This window comes from Tinamus guttatus, unplaced genomic scaffold (assembly GCF_059628265.1).
Source record: "Tinamus guttatus ecotype Peru unplaced genomic scaffold, ASM5962826v1 Tinamus_guttatus_pri_ptg000115l, whole genome shotgun sequence".
Classification (NCBI taxonomy): domain Eukaryota; kingdom Metazoa; phylum Chordata; class Aves; order Tinamiformes; family Tinamidae; genus Tinamus; species Tinamus guttatus.
In genome coordinates this window covers 5,774,735-5,793,754 of record NW_028288649.1, presented here as the reverse complement: position 1 = coordinate 5,793,754, position 19,020 = coordinate 5,774,735, and the positions used below count along the sequence as shown (strand labels likewise).

At 38.7% G+C, this 19,020-nt stretch overlaps 1 protein-coding gene across 1 annotated transcript in view; it reads right to left on the bottom strand.

The window, feature by feature from the left end:
- The window catches only part of GADL1 (GAD like acidic amino acid decarboxylase 1), a 66,152-nt gene extending 52,316 nt beyond the window's left edge, over nt 1–13,836 (bottom strand). The window contains exons 1-7 of the mRNA XM_088521160.1: nt 13,666–13,836; nt 12,738–12,864; nt 10,986–11,076; nt 10,021–10,127; nt 8,660–8,775; nt 2,448–2,527; nt 2,282–2,336 (exon numbers count right to left, since the gene is read on the bottom strand). Coding sequence (XP_088377286.1) covers nt 2,282–2,336; nt 2,448–2,527; nt 8,660–8,775; nt 10,021–10,127; nt 10,986–11,076; nt 12,738–12,864; nt 13,666–13,815 — 726 coding nt within the window. The 5' untranslated portion in view covers nt 13,816–13,836. The remainder of the gene's footprint in view (nt 1–2,281; nt 2,337–2,447; nt 2,528–8,659; nt 8,776–10,020; nt 10,128–10,985; nt 11,077–12,737; nt 12,865–13,665) is intronic.
- Between the last annotated feature and the right edge of the window lie 5,184 nt (nt 13,837–19,020).

Below are 19,020 nucleotides of genomic sequence, written 5' to 3'. Positions count from 1 at the left end.
AATAACAGCAGCAGACGGGGGAGATGTGCTCACTCTCACCTGCCATAGTGAAGGTATGTGCTTGTGCCTATTTAAGGGCAGAAATTGGAAAAGGATCAGCAGAGTTTGCATCAACTTCACGAAATTGAGGGTCTTGGCCCCAGGAATGACTGTGTGGTTTCATATGCAGATAAATACATGCTGAAATAAATTCCCTGCAGGTTTCAGTGCCTGGCCCAAGCATAGCAATAGTTACTGAACAGGCATTGAAGTTGTTACTAAACTGTATAATCTGCAATCCCTGGAGTATATTAAACTTCTCATATGATGCAAGCCTATGCTGATGTAACACAGTGTAATTTCACTGAATTGGGCATCAGCTAAAGACCCGGCTCTATGAGCAGGTCATTTCAGAAAGGCAGCTTCACTTCAGCTGAAATCTAATCCCTCACTCTCTCTCAAAAAAAAAAAAAAAAAAGTCACCACATCTACTGCAGGGACAGACAGGTTTAATTCACATTTACACTGACAGTTTTATACATCTTTAACAGTGCAGGGACTGTTAGAAGAGTACATAAATAAGATTTACTTGAATTTTAAGATTTCTTTACAAACCACTAACGCAGTGAAAAGCAGCCTTGGAATAAATTTAAATGAGTCCCATAGATCCACAATAATTACCAGCCGGTAATTCCCTTCTTGGTCATTCATTCTAAGTATAACCCAGAACAAAAGTCAATCAAACATTTGCAAAACAGCCTGAAGCTCAAGTGCAAAGAGTTCTTGCAAGTGAGGCACAGATATCTGCTGCACTTAACAGCTTCCATAAACGTTCTCACCAATTTGTTTCTGCAGCTACATCACAAAGACAAAGCTCCCCCAGCAGCTAGCAGGTTAACATGACTAAATGAGGGGACAAGTGAAGAATTTCTACAAATTCAAAAGATTATTAATGTTACTATTACATTTTTTTCACCCAAAGAATGGAATTATATTTTTATTCTGCTGGTCATTATAGCTAAATAAATCTTCTTGACTAAATCCTCTAAAAAGAGGCCTAAGACTCTTGACATTCATAGCCCATGATAATTTTGTGGTACTGTCACTAGAGGATACATCCTCTGTTGTCTAAGGGTCATTAGAATATTTGCTGGAATTCACCAATGTGCCCTTCCATAAAGTTGACAGTTTACCAAGGAAAGACCCACTTACTGAAGCTTTGATGAAATGAAACTTTCAATCTGCCAGTGACTTCCACTTAAATCACTTAAAGGCAAATGAAATAGTTAAGTGTGTTTCAAGTGTAACAATTCTGTACATAGAGCATTTTAACATTGAACATTTGTTTTTAAATTGCAGAGCACTGCACCGAGACCTTTTTTTTTTTAAAAGATCATAAAAGTCACTTTTTTTTTTAATCTCAAAAACTTCTGTTTTTGCAAGCACAAATTGCTCATATCCCTGTTAACCTGCCTTCTCTCACTGCAATGTATGTCAGCCCCTTTTTCCCTGCTGGTTTGCTCAAAATGAGTAAAGTACATGTTGTCTTGCACTGATTATGTATGGTATAAAAAGAGGCGAGCAAAAAAGTTTGCCAGATAATTAGGCCCATCATGTATTAGCAGTTATTCTATCTGCAATAACCATGAACTAACAGACTGTAGAAACATATATCACCATTGCACAAATACACATATATTGTCCTTTGACTTTCTCTTTGACAAAGTCTCTGTGGAAAGAAAGGTATAGAACAAAATCTCTGCAGTGTTACAGCACTAGATAGGGCCAAGTTCAGCATTTACAGTATGTACAACACTTCTAGAGACTAAGCCATATCTTACAGCTCTTGCTCACTGCAGATGATAGAACAATGATTGCTGTAATAACTAAAAAAAAAAAAAAAAAAGTCACCCTAGAATTTTCTTTTACTTTGGAAGGGAAAGCAGATACTATATCCACAAAAAAATATAATCAAAAGAAAAACTAGATACATAAGAGTGTTAAATACCAAATACTTCATCACAGTGCTGTACTTGGGACTGTTTTTTTTTTTTTTTTTTTTTTTAGCAGCAAGCACTCTGTGGAATTTTACACCTCTATAAAGTAACATCTGAGTGTCTTGGCTTCCTCTACCACTTTATGGCAAACAGACTGCATCCTCTTATAAAAACACCGGCACATTATCTTCCCTGTTTTTAATCTTTCACTCATTCTTTGTTTTCCTTTCACACAGACAAGCACACAATCCACATGCACTCCTCTTCTCCTTCATGCTCTCTTTCTCTCTCTCTCCCCCTCTCACCTCTTTCCTGGCCCGTTGAACTTGTTTCTCCAGTTCCTCAGGTATCATCTTACCTCTAAGGGACACAGATTTAAAACTTTTCAGTTACATTCAGATAGGTTTTTCATGTACAGCACTACTGCATTTTAAATTGCTCAGACCTCAGCCATGGATTTTCCTTCCTTACCTTTCATCTGTTTTGATGAAGTAAATATTTTCTGTACCAATACCCAGGAAAGAGGCTGCCTTCTTCATGGAGTAATGACACTGTAAATTAAAGAGACATGGAAAAGAAAGTAAGCACATAATTAAAAGAAAAGAAAATCATTAGCAAAGAATATAGTGGCATCAGAGTTAATATAGTCACAATAACAACATATCCTAGCACAAAAAGCAAATTGACAAAGCTATGCTGCAAGATATGTTGTACCTAACAATTAATGACCCATACTAAAGAACAGGGCAAATACGGAAAAAAAAAAAAAAAGGTGCGTATGCACCATATTTAAAATACAGGCTTTAAAAATATAAACCTCTATTCTGGAGCAATATTTAAATTCATTCAAATTGCAATGAAAAATAGAAATTCTGAAATATCATCCAGAAAGAAATTTTCATTGTTTCTGCATTGTAGAAAACTGTTTTAAGAGAACTGAGTTAAAAGTATCAACAAAAAACAGGCAAAAACAGGTAAGTTGCAAAACTCAGTCTGGAAACAACCCCCAGCTCTGAATGTTCATAAGCATCACTTCCTGGAACGAGACCCCCTTAATGGGATGGCTAATGACAAGCCTAGAGCCACTACCACTACCTACTTACATTTTTCTTCCTATGCTTTCTGCAAAAATCAGCTGTTGGCTACTGGCTGAGACAGAGCACAGTGCTAAACCAGCCCTTGGTCTGGTCCAGCAGCTCAGCCCAGCAGGGTAAGGAGATTCAAACCCTAAGCTTTAGAGGCAGCAGAACAGGGACCTGCAAAGCTCTCTGACTACCACCTCAGCAAAAGGACTTAGTGTTTAGATACCTTAGTGTTTAGATACCAAGGCCACTCGCATGAATTTGGATCTTGGAAGCCACTATGAAAGCAGGCAGACTTGAGACAAGACTTGGAAGCACATCTTCGAAATGCTTTAAGTCAATAATGATTTTGTAAGATGTTCTAGTTTAGACCAGCCTGCATTTTCCAAAAAGTAGTGACTACTTAGGCAGAGAATTTTAGCTGGTTCTGATCACAGAAACATCCTTTAATGGTTACATACATCACAACCCACTCCTCACTTTGCAGAGAATAAAGGGGTTTTGTGGAAGAAGCCTGTAAAGGGAGTCTATGCTCCCACAGCCTGGCCAAGGAGATGCTAAGCATGTGCTTACTCAACTAGATTGTAGTAAGAAATAGCTCTTACAAGAAGAACAACCAAGCCCACGTGTCCCCTCTGTACTTTGTACATCATTTTTTTTCCACTGAAGTAATATTCAAGGTCTTGCATGTCACCAAACTTCCAACATTCACCTCTGTAAATTACAACCTGCTCCATAATTCATGGCTATTCTTATTCTAGATTAAGAATATCATTATTTTTATTCCAGAATAAGGGCATCCTGATCTCACACTGCTTAATCCACCTCTAAGATTAGTCTGAGAATTCAAGATGTGATACCATACTAATCTGAATTCCTCTTTACATACTAAAGCCACCATGAAAAACAGAATGTCGGATGCAACAGAGTCAGTTCTGAGTGTTCAGCACCTCACAGGACTACACAGATTTCCTCAGAACCAAGCTCTTCTGAGCCTGAGTTATCACTTCTCTTTTCAAAAGGAGGAGGGGAAAAAAAAGGCAAAAAGAAAAAAAAAAAGTCTCCCCCCCACCCCATTACTGAAGGGTTAAAATAACTCATATTCCAGCAACCTTGAAGACATGTAGAATTGTTTCTTGTCATACAGAAGGTGAAGCCAGGTGGTTAATTAATTTCAGTTTCTTCCAGAGAATTCACACAAATGCAGTTACTGAGGAACATAATTATGAAAAATGTACAACATTTTAATGTGTGGGTATGAATATATTACAGGTATTCAAGCCTGTCATGCTTATTTTGATGAGATGGATCATCTCACAGGGCTCTTTCTTTTTAACAAAAAGGCTTTCCCCACCATCACCCACTTCTTAAATAAATGCATACAAAGATACTACCTGATACTATCAAGTAGTCTTAAGAATGCTTAATATTCTAACATGACACTTTCACAAAGCCTTTACGACTCATTATTCTTGTAACAAACTAAATGAATAACATACATAGATGAATCATTAGTCTTACATTAAGTTAAATTATATCAATAAGGGAGAATATTGTTTGTAGAATGGCTGTTTTGTTTGGTTTAATTTTGGAAATTATTTTCACTGATATGTGAACAGTTTAAAATGCAGGCAGCCTCTAGCACTGATTTCTATCCATTAAGTTCAGATGGAAGATTTTATATTGAATCACTTGCACTAAAAAAAAGTACACTAGTAGGCAATAAATCATGCATTTTAATTATGAAATACAGTACAGGAAAATGTGAGAAAGACAAATGAGGCTTCAGCATTTATGAGATGATAACAAGAAGCAGAAGGAGCAAGAGAAATAAAAATTACTGAATGGTTAGGGTTGGAAGGGGTCTTTGGAGACCCTGCACAAGCAAGGTCATCTAGAGCACATTGCACAAGGTCACATCCAGGAGGGTTTTGAAGATCTCCAAAGAAGGAGCCTCTACAACCCCTCTAGGCAGCCTGTTCCAGTGCTCCGTCACCCTCACACTAAAAAATTCAGGTTGAACTTCCTGTGCTTTAATTTGTGGCTGTTGTCTCCTGTCCTATTGATGGCCACCACTGAAAAGAGTCTGGCTCCATCCTCTTGACAACCTCCCATAAGATACTAGTACCCACTGATAAGATCCTCTCTCAGCCTTCTCTTCTTTAGGCTGCACAGGCCCAGCTCTCTCAGCCTCTCCTCATAAGAGAGCAGCCTCAGTCCCCTGAGGATCTTTGCAGCCCCGTGCTGGGCTCTCTCCATTAGCTGCATGTCCCTCTTGTCCTGGGGAGCCCAGAACTGGACACAGCGCTCCAGAGGTGGCCTCACTAGGGCTGAGCTGACAGGAGAACCTGCTGGCAACCCTCTTCCCAATGCGCCCCAGGGAACCAGCAGCCTTCTTAGCCATAAAGGCACATTTTGCTGCCTTACGGTCACTCTGTAGGCCATCAGGACCTCCAGGTCCTTCTCTGCAGAGCTGCTCTCCAGCAGCAGAATACCAAACAAAACAGGTTGTAAGATGAATCATTTCTCGGTTTTACGAGTGCATCTGCTCCCTTTGAAAAGATTTTCAGGTCTTCAGTAGGACAGAAGGGGGGACAAGAGTTACACCTCAACATTGTTTTGGAGCATGTCTATGCTCATGAAAAATCTAGTCTTCTGATTTTATTAAAAACAAAAGTTTTTTTTGCTATCATTACTGGAAGCTCTGTTATGCTAAATTACACCATTCTAAGGACATCATTCTAAGCAAAAATATACCTGAGACTATATAGCAGCTCCAATCAGAGCTTAAATTCACTTCTTCCTAGTTCCTTTCTAGAAAAAGGAGAACAGAATACCCTGAGAGAAAAAAATAAAATGATCATCTCGATCATAGAAATATTTTTAACATCAAGAGGTCAAGTTACTCTTGCCATGTCTTTATGGCGCTTACTTATTTGGACACATTATTTGTAGTGAAAAATGAGTGCCTTTAAGCACAAGATCAAATTGAAACAGCGTATTTAAGGTGTGCTGCTGTAATATTAATTATAGTTGGACAGTTTTCTTTTCCTAACAGCCTTGAAAAGGCAAGGTAATCTTCCCTGTGCTCATTAAAATAAAAAATACATTTTCTTGATTTTGAAAAGTTTCCTGGAAACCTGATTGCACAGAGCAATTACATTATCATGATATTGCCTTATTACTCCTTTTGCCTGTTGTAATTTAAATAGAGACAAGGGTGACTTAATATTGTGTTCTTCTACTTTATTACTTTCATGATCAAGTTTCACTGGGGAGAAATTCAGCTTTTTTGCATCCAAAAAAAAATCTTGCTCAGCACCACCATGTACTATCCAACTGTTTCCACAGCCTCTTCTATACTCAGTTATATCAGACTAAGTAATTGCTACTTTTCAGATCAATGTGATATATTCTTGGGTCAAGACAAAGTTCAGATGAGACAAAAGCGATAAGGCATCCTGACATCTGCAGCTACACCTGTATTCAGGTGTTAGAGAAACACTAATCATGCTTCAGGAAGGCAAAGTACAGCAATTTGTCTAATATGACTGTCACTATCTCAAGGGAAACCACGCATGAACAGTCCAATAAGAGAACTACTGAGCAGAAGCATACTTCTCATTGTATATCATCATGATTTTAAGTAGCTATCCATTTTATTCGCATTAAAATAGGGCACCACTTGGGATTCCATTATTAGATGAACAAGGACCCTTTTCCTTGCTGAGGGCCAAAGAACATGCAAGAACTTGGGTTGTTCACGTTAAACACACATCTTTGGGCTACCCAAGAACTTTGTAACCTAGGCCATGTGTTCTGTATGTTAAGTAACTGACCAGTCCATACTTTGCTCTGTCATACAGTGTCTCCTCACAGCAAGGCAACAGTTCTTGCAGGGCAAGAGCCAGTATTACGTCAAGGGCCACTCTGGACTTTTGGGAGCTGACATCAAGGCAAAATTAGTTTCAAGCAAAACTTAATGTTGAAGGCAAGCCCTAAAATGAGATGAGGGCCTTGAACAGCCAGTGTGTTTTGATTCTTTCTTATCAATGTTTTCAGATGACTACAACCTCATGGTTTCTTCATGCAGACAATTTGCCCCATTCACTTTGAAGCTAAACACAAGATGCAAATTTCCAAGACTATATTTTTATTGTTGCCTGCCTAGTGCAAAGCAGGTCTCTGTCCACCCAGTACTTCTTCAATAAAAAGAAAAGAAAAATGCTAAATAAAAGAAGCCTCAGTTAAAAAGCAAATGTGAAGACAGTGTCACAAGAGAACTTAAGTGCTTATTTCTACTGCAGGCTGTTTTTTTAAATATATTCTCAATAATAAAATGTATCAGAACTACACCAGCTTCCAAAAGGTAACACAATTTGCACTCAGTACAAGCAGATCTCAAATAAGAATCAGGAAGATGGGCATCTCCTTTCTCCTAACTGGGAGTAAACCCTAAACAATATTCACAATACCTACTTAGTAGGGGCAGAGGCTGTACAGCAAGTGATTATTGAATATCGAAGACAACAAGGTTTTGAAAGTCAAACAAAATATTGGGGATGAAAAGCACTGCCCTTACAGGTAATTTATTGGCTTATTTTTCCTCATCAATTCTATATTTTATGGTGTTGATTCTTCTGGCGAAGCAAAGATGCCAGAATAAATTCATTCGGAGGGCAAATGAAAAAAAAAAGTTTCAGGAAAGAAATTTTAAGTTAAACTTTGCAATGAAATCAAGTATTACTATTTCATGATGAAAAAATATGTTATTCATTTCAAAATATGAATGTATTAGAATGTTTCAATCTCATTTTTCCCCTTAGCTTTTTGGGAGATGAAATAACGTGATAGACTGAGCATGCACTTTCATGTCATTACATATGCACACTTTCCAGAAAGAAAAAATGTTTTGCATGAAAAAAGAAAAAAATCACTTTTAGGACACCAGGATTCAGTTTAAAAAAAAAAGGTATGTGCTATCTTGGACAACTCACACACTGCTTATATCCCTCGGGCTCCATCTGAATAAGCCTCTTTCTCCATTTACACTGCAAACTGTTCAGGGCATAAATTTAAGAGCTAAGATTACATTAGCAATATATACTTCCTAGTACAATAAGATTCTGACCTCCATTGGGATGTTTAGATGGTAGAGTCAGAACTAATAACCCCTCTGTGCTAATGCAATCATAAACTCTTAAAGTTGAAGGGACAGGTGAACAGAAAGAGCCTCTAAAAAGATTAACTTGAAGAAATGCAGGAACATAACTGTTTCCCTTAGGCAGCTTGGATAGATTTTATTCAAAGACTTTAAAACTAACCAGATATTTTCAATTATTTAAAGAGCTGTCTAAAGATCCATCAGGTTTTGCCCAAACACTGGGTTTGGTTTGCTATCCCAGTCAATCTGCATTCAGATATAAGGCAAAACTTTGTATCATACACAAAAGACAAATTTATTGTACTTGAATCCCATGACATACACAAATCGTTTTTCCATGGATGCAAAATTGCAGAAAGTTCGTTGTTAAAAGTTCTAAAAGGAAAACGAAAGGGTTTTTTGTGGGTTTTGGGGGTTTGTTTGTTTGTTTGTTTTACCTCTTCTGAAGCAAACAGGACCAGTCTTGGCAAGCCTGAAAGCCCTTTTTCCTTTATTTCAGGACAAAATTTATATCTCGCTAAGTTCATAGCATAAATATTAGAAACAGAGCCACCTGCAGAAAGAGACATCATGTTAGTTACAGTCCTGGCACCATCCTGTGTCTGACTGCCTAATAAGACAATAAAAATAAATCATAGAACTAGCCTAGAGACACATCCCTCATAGTTTACTTCCCCCACAAAACTCTACAGATATGAAAAATTTCAGGCTGTGCAGCATGTGTTTGAGCTCTCTTTGGGGATGCTTCCCAAAGAGGGAAGAACTGTGACCCAACAGTCCACCCTGACAGCAAACACCTTTGACAGTCCCTTCTGATTTATGCAGCTGCCTGTGCTGAGCTCAGCTGGGGCTGCACCTCATGGGCAGAAGAAATTTCTTGAGCAACCAGGTCTCAGAGTATTAAGGGGAGAAAATGTCTATCAGAGAAGAGGGATTAAAAAAAAAAAGAGTTCTGCAAGATAAAGAGAAGCCAAAGGACCTGGAGGGTCCAAACGAAAGGGTTTCTTTCTCTTAAAAGAAGAAAATAATAATAAAAAGCTTATACAGAATTAGCACAATAAAAAGCACATCTTCTGACAGGATCCTGATAAACTGGAGTTAAGCAATTATGCAGTAAAACCAAAGACCAAGGAGTCTACTGAAAATACATATCAAAATCTGAGGCAAAAAATAATTCATGGTCTTAAGTTTTAACACAGAAGCTTTCCAGGGAATTCTATTTTTTTTTTCTACTACTGGAATTAGATAGTAAAATTAGACAGGAAAGCTTCACATATAAGATAATAATTTGATACAGCTAATAATCTGGAAATGCTCCTTTATAAAAAGAGTCTTAAGAAATACTTGTTTGGCTTGCACATTCATAACATTTCAAAACACAGGTACATTCTAAGCAGTTAAGCTCCTGCTGCTCCCACTTTGATAAACTCTGACACCCACAGCTGACAGACAGGATACAGAGACTCCTCACACACCACTGTTTGACATCTGGTACTTAAATCAGATCTGTGTCTGTCAATCGATGACTCAGTCCAGTAAAGCTGCTGCTAATATTGTTAATAAGATCAGGAAGGGCTTCAGTTGCAAAGAATTAATTTTCACATAATTATTTTTCAGTGAAGACATGTTTTCACTCAGCTGCTGATCAGATTTTTAGAATTATTACCAGAAATACCTTACAAGAGCCTGGGTGAAATAGTTTTATCTATACATCACTGGATTTTGCATGCTTTTTCAAATATTCTACATGAATCAAGTGTTCACAGAATTACTGATGGTTTATGTAAATAGTTCTTACCTGGATTAAATATGCCATCACCTTCTTTCCAACCTATAAACTCAATCATTTTCTTGATGACTGCTTCTTCCACTAACAGAAACACAGGAGATACTTCATATGTATATCTGAACAAACAAAAGCATCATGATTGGTATTAAGCCTACAGAAACCCTGCCACAGAATGATGATAAAATGAAGTAGAGGTTCCTTACACATTTCTTTGATGTATCAGTTTACAACCATCAGCAGTAAAGCTCTAAACTAAATATACCATGGATACGATGCAGTACAGCTCAGTTCCCCAAAGTATCACACTGATTTATTTCTCTAACAGCAGAAGTGTCAGAGTTTGATTTTAATGTAGGTCACACGCTTAAATTTCAGCTTCATTAACCTGTTGCAAACAACAGTTACATTTTTGTTTAGGCTTTGTATCTGCAAGGGAACTGTAGAGAGGTAACCATTTCACTCAACTCTGCTCAGAGAGCTTCTAAAGAAAAACACTTAAATAAGTTTGATACATTCATTTTTATTCACCAAACCAGAAAGAGTCTAGGTTTGAAAGAGTAAAAAAAAAAAAAAAAAAGAGAGAGAAAGGAAGGAAGGGAGGGAGGGAGGGAGGGAGGTGGAAGAGAGAGAGAGAGAGAAAGAGAGAGAGAGAGAGCACAAAAGAGTGAGCAAAAGAAAGCGCAAAAGAAAGAGTGAAGGAAAGTAAACACACACAAAAAAAAATAAAGCAAACAAACAAACAAAAAAAACCACACAGATCTTTCCTCTTAAAACCCACCTTATGAACTAGAAAAAAAAGGCGTCATCTGCTTTGCCAAGTTTCTGGTGAACTATTCAGCCAACTGCGACCATTCTCTTTCCTGCAAAACCCTTACCTCCTCAATAACACTGGAAACAGAAATCAGGAGAAGGGCGGAAAAGCATGCAAAAAGCATGCTTGATGCATCACCAAGAGGTCAAAGAGGTACACTTACACACTTGGGTTCAGTGCTTCTGTAATGAAACGAGCCACTAACGAGTAATAATCCATTCCCGCATACAGCTGATTGAAAAATCTTGGATGACCTGAAAAGATATGCATGAAAAGCAAGCATTGATAGAATATATATGAAGAGAGAACATATCACCAGCCCTCTCAGCTGAACAGAGATCCCTGCAAAGCACAGTAATTCATTTCACCATTCTCTGTGTTTTATAGACTTGCTTTCCTTTTCTTAGCTTAGACAGTCTTCTTAAAGTAAATTCAAGCATTTTGTGGTTCCAGGACAAGCAGAAATTATGTTAGTTCACAGAACAAATGAGAGTTGTTCATAAGTTTTACAAATTAATAAAAATGTGATCAACATCTGAGGACACACAGTGGCTTCTTGCTCTGGTCTGTAGAGGCTATCTATGATCGATATTTGGGCAGGTTTTGCCCATACCTGTGATCTGTCATTCTGCCTGCGATCTCCACAAACATCTGAATATTATGAGTTATGCAGTATAGGAGTTTTGAAAACCTTGCATGACTTAACATGAAAAGTTCATAGAAAATGTCTAATTACCTCGAGACATAAATAAGCTATGAGAGAATTCTCATTTATTACCAACTACTGAAGCAAATCAGTTCAGTGGTAGGGTCACTAATTAAATTGTAACCCACAGTATGGTGCTTTACATGCAGAAAAGGGTAAACTGTGTGCCTTAACGCATATTACACCCAGGGCTTTTGTGAATGTTTCTACTTATTAAAAACTATATGCAAAGCGTATTTTTTTAATTGTTAATATTCTTTCTAAGGTGACACAATGTAAGAAATTAAAATTTGAAGACAATTTACAAAAGAAACAGAACATTTTTCAGTACCTCAGTAATACTGTATCTGTATAAAATTAATGCACTGAGCCTTTAGATTAGTAATGTTACTTTTCAGTAGTTTTCAAAGGTGTCAGTTTACTCTCAAAACTATTTTACAGTTTTATTTTGCAGCAACAGTGACTGTGGCTGGGAACAAACCCAGGAAATGGGCCACTAATTTTATCAACGATCCTTCACGCTTTCCAAAACGTGGCCCAAGCTATGCATCCAAAATCCTGATCCTGAAACACTACACTGTTTCCTGAACACGTTATTCATCTCTTTTTGCTAAGATCTAATTATGCAGTACCTGCTGCAGAAAGGTTGGCTGTGGAAATGTCATGTACAGTCTCTGAAACATTGCATACTCTTCTAACACTGTCTGGAACAGGGATTGCTGCCTATCAACACCCTCCAAGATGAGCGATAGAGAGCAATAGTAAATGTAGAGTAATCACTCCTAAGGCTGCCCTTACACAAGTAAAGATGCACTGATGGTGACTTTATTCCTCATTAATCAGACAGCAGCAAGTCACACACAGCGCTCTTTCTGTCAGTTCTTCTAAACTGATACATCATTGCTACCTGTCTAGAGAACTTCCATAAGACTTCAGAGTAGCTGAAACTACTCTTAATGTCAATGTTTAAGCACCACAGGAATTAGCACTGATTGAAATGTATAATCATTCAATCAATTGAATGTGTAGCTTTCAGTCAAACACAACCAAATGTTTGCATACATGTACACACAGGCAGAAAACAGACACACACACCTCTGTTTTCCTGAAAGGTAACAAAACTTTGTATAAATTATCCTGTTTTCTTAATTACCGTGCAACAAAAATATCTAGATCACTAGAAAATATCACTAGAAATCAGATTCCTACTGGTTTTGACGCTGTATTGTATAACATCTTGGCAGAGTTGCAAGAGCTTCTGATGAGATTCTCCAGTGTCCCTCATTTCCAGATCAAGAATCGTTTTCAGTGTTTCAGGGGCCCGCCATTCACAAACCTAATGATGGGGAGAAGACACCAGCAATGACCAGTTATCCAGGAGGAAGAGAGTTAAAGGTACTACCCAAGCAGCACAGTCAGCACTGGTTTCAGAAAACTGGCCATTGGAGTGCCTTTGAATAAGAACTGGGCTGGGGAGGGCTGGAAGGAGTGTGCCTGTTGGCACGCTGGGATAACAGACATCACCTTAGAGCCCGAAAATCAACTACCATGTTCATGGTTTGTAGGTCCTAGGCTAGGAGCAAGGACCCTACAGCCAAATTCCATCCTTAGCTAAAGGCCCAGCAGTCTCGGATGCTCTGCTGCCAGGGGGTGGGAGCAACCAGTGCACTTCCCTAGGGAAGCGGGCTTCATTTGAGCCCCTCTCCCAGTACACCCTCCGAAGCAGGGCTTCTGGGATGCCCACAGGAAGTTCATGAAGCAGCCCTTCCACAGTGGTGTCACATCTACTGCTCATCCTTCTGAAATACACTGTACTCCTAAGGAATGAAGAACAAAACACAAAAAATTCCCCTTCTCCCTATCACCAACACACACAAAAAAGCATCCATTTGTCAGCTCAAAGTGATTGTTATGCTTTGAGGTTAAAAAATAATAATAGAAAAGTTTTCTTGCAAATATGCCTGCTAAATACATTATTAGATGGTTCTCATTATCTTCGTTATCTTTTCATTTCAGACCCAGGAACACACTAAAAGCAATTCTGATGCCTGTTAAATGCAATAAAAATACAGGCTAGAAAAATAAGGTTTAACTGCTCATTATATTTGTTACAAATTTTCAAAATCAAATACTTTACCTTCTCGGTTACATCATTAGCTTTCTGGATTACTTCTTCCATTATAATCTTGCAGGCCTCTTCCACAAACTTCTCTCCTGCTTTTGAGTCCGTTATTGGACCATTTAGGACAACCCCATCCACCAAGACAGCATTCTTCTTCTGGAGCATCTCGGGTTTGTAAGTATCAACTGGAAGATAAATAACTCTCCATTAGATGAAAGCTCAGGTGACTACATCACAAACCAGAAAATATTCTCATTGATGATGATTTACTAGAGGAAAGAACTTGCGTGAACTTTTTGCCTGTACAATAGCTGTACAACGGCTTTTCCTAGCTGAAAATGCTTCCTTTCACATGTCCTCCCTTCCACTCCCCTTTTTTCAATGAAATAATTAGAAACTTTTTCCATATCCTCATGTTGCTACTTCCTACCAGCCAGTTCTATTGCACTGAACTGCTTGTACACATCTCAGTTGTTTCCCTGACTCCTTTTTCACTCCACAAAAATAAAATTTCTCCAGAGTGTTGTCAATATCCCATACCTGTATTCCACTCCTTTCCACCTTTATCCTATTAAGCGATCTCATTCACCTCCCAAAGCAGTTTGGTGCCTGGATTATCACTTCTCCCATGATTATGTTTTCCTTTCCCCTCACCTCCAGCCATGGATGTACTCTTCTGATGTGTTCCCTAAATACGTTGCTACTTCCTCCTTGGCATTACTTCTGGAAGGACACTTCATCTAAGGTGCCTGTAAGACGCCAGTCAACTATGGCAACCACGGATCTATTTCATGTATTGATTTCATAAGGCAAGATCTGGACTCTGATTTTAATCAACTGGAGGATAAAGAGGAACGTGAGACATTCAAAGATATCAAAGGAAGAGGCCGAGACATCTGAAACAGAATAGCACTGAAAGGAGAAGCGATAACTTCCATATCAACATTAACTTGGTGACAGAGGGCACCTGTCCACTGACCTCTCCCCAGCTTAGCTACAGTATAAGCAGCCAGGCAGCTTTATCTTTTTTGATAAAGCCTCTTTTTTCTTTCCTTGAGCCTCTACAATGAGGATGGTAGAAGGGCAAGAGTGTCTGAATGTCCTTCATCTTCTGCTTTGCTTTTCGCTCCAGTTAAGAGTGCAGGAGAAAGGTAGCATTTTTTCTCCCCCATGGATCTACACAAACAACTGAATTTCCAAAAGACTATAGGAAAGCCACATTCCCAGTGCTTACCATAATTACCGTTCCCCATGCAAAAGAGGCTACGTAAAGACAACATACTGCCTAGAAAGGCTGATAACTTTAGGGAGTCCAGGGACTTAAAGAAACCCTGTCAAACCCATGAGCTTGTATTTACACATGACTCAGTAATTCTTTAGTTAACTATTAAGACATTTATTAGGACAATATAACAAACAAGATCAAACTACAACATAAGAGGGAAATTCAGGCTTCCCATAATTTTCTTGAGAAGCCTCTTCCTTTCTGAAACTACTTCTAGCCTGAAGCCCAAAGGCAACTATGCTAAGTTTTGGTGAACAGAAAACAGTCTTCTGCACCTTGTTATAGAAGGGGCATATATATTCACACGGGACAGACACAGAAGTGGCAGGTAAGGAGCACTCCACCTTCAACAAGCAAAGAAGGAAAATCCTGCACATCAAAGAGGTCAGTTCCCACCACGCTTCTCAGCAGGGGCATCATACATAAATCGCAGCTTTGAAAAGGTCTTGGAGATTTCTTTCTGAAAACACAAGCTAGGAGGTCGACCTTAGAAGACTTAAAGCACCAGGTATTAAAAAAGAACAGGAAGACACTAGTACTTTGGGCAGACAGAACAGGCACTATTTTTGGATTAAGAGTCAGTTTTCCCATTGCTGCATGTACAGCTCCCTCGAGTGCTAACCAGAGTTTAACATACACCCAGGAAACACAGCCTCCCCGTCCCCTGGAGATAACAGCATCTCCAAGTACAGCAAAGGTGTTTTGTCTCTACAGGACAGAGGACAGGATCTGAAAAAGCTCTATGGGGGAAGCAAGTCCCTCTCACAGCACAGACATTAATGTTTCCCTCGGTTACAGGAATGTCCCTAAGAAAAAGCTGTAGAGGGGAAGAACCTCCCTCTTCCTCTTTGCTCTACTCTGAGGTCTCTACTAGAATGAGAGCTGTGCAAAAGCTTTCCCTGGGTAACGGCATGAGTCCGACTTTTAATACTCGGATGTGAAACTGGTGCTTCCTTGGCTTTACAATAATCTCTTCAGGGATTCTGTGGAAAGCATTACTTTTCTTCTACGAGTTCTTTGGAGGACTAGGTGACAGGCACAGCAAGAGTTGATGCTGTTGCTTTAAAGCAAGGCGGATTCACCTCTAAATAGAGTTTTGCAGCCTCCAGCAGACATTTTGCAGAGCCAGAGGACGAAAGCATCACAAAAATGGCCGATAGCCAACCCCTACACCTCACTCATCTGTTTTAGACCTCAGGGGAAGTTTGTGAGAGAGACAAAGCTGAGCTGTCAGAGGGAAGGAAGGGAAAAGAGCCTTCACATCAATGGCAATATACCTGTTTAAGGCCCCAGAATATATTTCTAGAAGTAACATGCCTTGCTATTATTTGATCTGTAATTTTTTGGTTATCATTTGGTTACCATTTACCAAACTCAATCAACTAAACTCTGCCCAGGGACATATCAAAAGACTATTAATGTAAGCTAAGGGCACCAACTATTTCACAATCAACAGCTCAATCTGGCACTAAAAACGTACTGTCTTCGATGTAAAGGTCTTCAGATTTTGCAGACCACAGTTACATGTACATACATCATTGCCTGCTCATTATATTACTGCAAGACTTAACAATAGTTAATGTTCTACTTACAAGTGATTTCTGGCGTTCTTATGAGAGTTCCAAACACTTCTCTACTTAAAAATGCATTGTATTTGTTGCACCAAAATCTTTAATAGGAAAAAAAAATAGTAGTAAAAGATAGGGATTTCTAAACAGGATCTGTTGTTTAAATTGTTTTAAATCCTTTTTAAATAAAACCTATGACAAAGTTATTGTTTTAGATGTGTGAACCTCCAGAAACATTGAAGTTTCTCTTTTAGTATCCCACTACTCATATTAAATTGTATACTTTTTAATGCTTTCTCGGATGTCAGCATCTAAACTATGAAACATACACTGTAGGTAATTGTTTGCAAGTGCTGTCTCTTAGAAAAACAACCTCAATTTCTCAAGTGCTCCAAAACATTACTTTTCAAGCACTTTAGGCCCTTTACAAACCTGTCTCAGACACACCTCTGCATTAGGGAACCTCTTTCTGATCCACATGTAACCTCCATTTAGAAAGGGTATCTTTTCACAAACAGCTCTTGTTCCCCAAAAACATGTCAGGAAAACAATCTAGAGATGCAGCACCAACAGATATATTCTTTTGCATTTAAGAATATAAAAGCAAAGTTTAAGCAGGCTCAAAACACAAGCATCTAGAAAGTAAATGAAGTTCAGTTTCAGCTAAATGGCTCCAAGCTTGAAATAGAACTAAAACTTTATAAAAGTGCTCTAAATCAAAGATTAAGGACTCAAGATAGTGTTCTCCAAAAGAGAAGACTTGATCTTGGCTCCAGTTGAAGATAATTAGGGATTTAACCACTGGCTTCAGCAGAAGCCAGATCAAGCCCATAATTCTGACCCTTCATTCTGAGTAAAATGTTCTTTTACAGCAGCTGGAGGATTTTGAGCTAGCACTCCAATTTCAAGATCAATATTATTTTCCCAAAAGAAAACAAAAATTAATTGGAACTGAACCAACATACAGAAAAATAAACATTTTTCGATGTTTCTATATTTTTATGTAAGCACTATCAGCTATTTAAACACCTGCATCTGGGTTTGCATAAATACATGGAAACTTTCACTGCTAAATTCTCACACTGCAGTAAGAAACTCTAGCCTTGTATTTGGCACTTTGTGATGACATTTGGAAAAGTATAATAAAATGCCCAGAAAGATTTACGGCTTTCCAGGAAGAGAGAGAAACAGAAGGCGGTTGTTGTGAATGAATAGCTTGTGCTTAAATGTCAGAGCCAGATCCTGCTCAGTTTACACTGTAGTAGCACCCCTGACTGATGACTCAAGTGAATGAGGAAGGCTGACTTCGACCAAGGCCTGACTGCTGCTTTGTAACAAATGCAATAATAACTGTAAGCAGTAACCAGAAACAGATTTTAAATGTCTCATTAGGTGTAATCTAGTCATCATTCTTACAAAACCAGAATATTTCACTTGTGTGTATAAAGCAAAGACAAACGAGTGAACTTCAGTTTCAAACTCTCCACACCACCATGCTTAATGGATTACTGTCAGTGCCATACTGTATACTGAAACATTAAATATATTCATATACAAATCAAATCTATCCTATACCATGTAATTGCTTAAATTCCTTGGCATACGTAATCTGTACAGGCACTTAAAAAAATCGTAGCAAGAAAAAAAAGAATCATTCTACTTTTAAAACATAAATTTTCTTAACAAATCAATATGTTACCACATAAAACACATGTTGTTTTATTAGAACCCAGTGTTCAAGCAAACATGGTGTGCTGGGAAAGCCACTTAAGTGAAAGGTATGCACAGGTATCATAGGGCTCGCAATTGCTCTGGTTTCCTAGGTTGTAGACAAGGCCTGCAGACATGGAACAAAACCAGGGACCTTATTTCCAAAGATATGCAACAGGCCCCTGCACATAAGATCCCTCTGACTGTAAAAATGCAGAAGTGACATTTATGAAGAGGACCATGAAGCAGCGGGGGGGAAGCCTGGCCTGGACAGCCCCTCTGCAGGCTCCTCCAGCCAGAAGGGCAACAAGCAGCACTAAAGGGCACCAGTGCAGCAAGCGAGTCCTTTCCTCTGCCCCACGCCTGAGCTTCCCTTTCTGAAGGGAAAGGCTGGGGCAATAGGGAAGATCCTGGAGGAGAGTCACAGTGAGTAAATACCTTAGCATGAACCTTCCCCGCCACAGCAAGGTCCTGCCTTTGGTAATGTTCCCAGCAGCCTGGATGGGCCCCCTACCAGGCTGATACTCTTAACACATGCCCAGACGCAGCCTGACAAGGGTTTTCCATGCACGCATGCAGGAGGTTTTTTTTGGGTTTTGTTTTTTGTTTTGTTTTGTTTTTGTAAAGAGAGAGAATGTGCCAAAGCTCAGGAATAGATGTTAATATTTAATAATGACATTTTGATGCCCCAACCCAAGCAATCGAAGGAGTGATTCATGCTGTAGTATTTCCAATTATGGAAACAGGCTGTGGAAAATTGGAATTCATCTTGATATGAAACTGAGAAATGGCAGTTGCCAACTATGA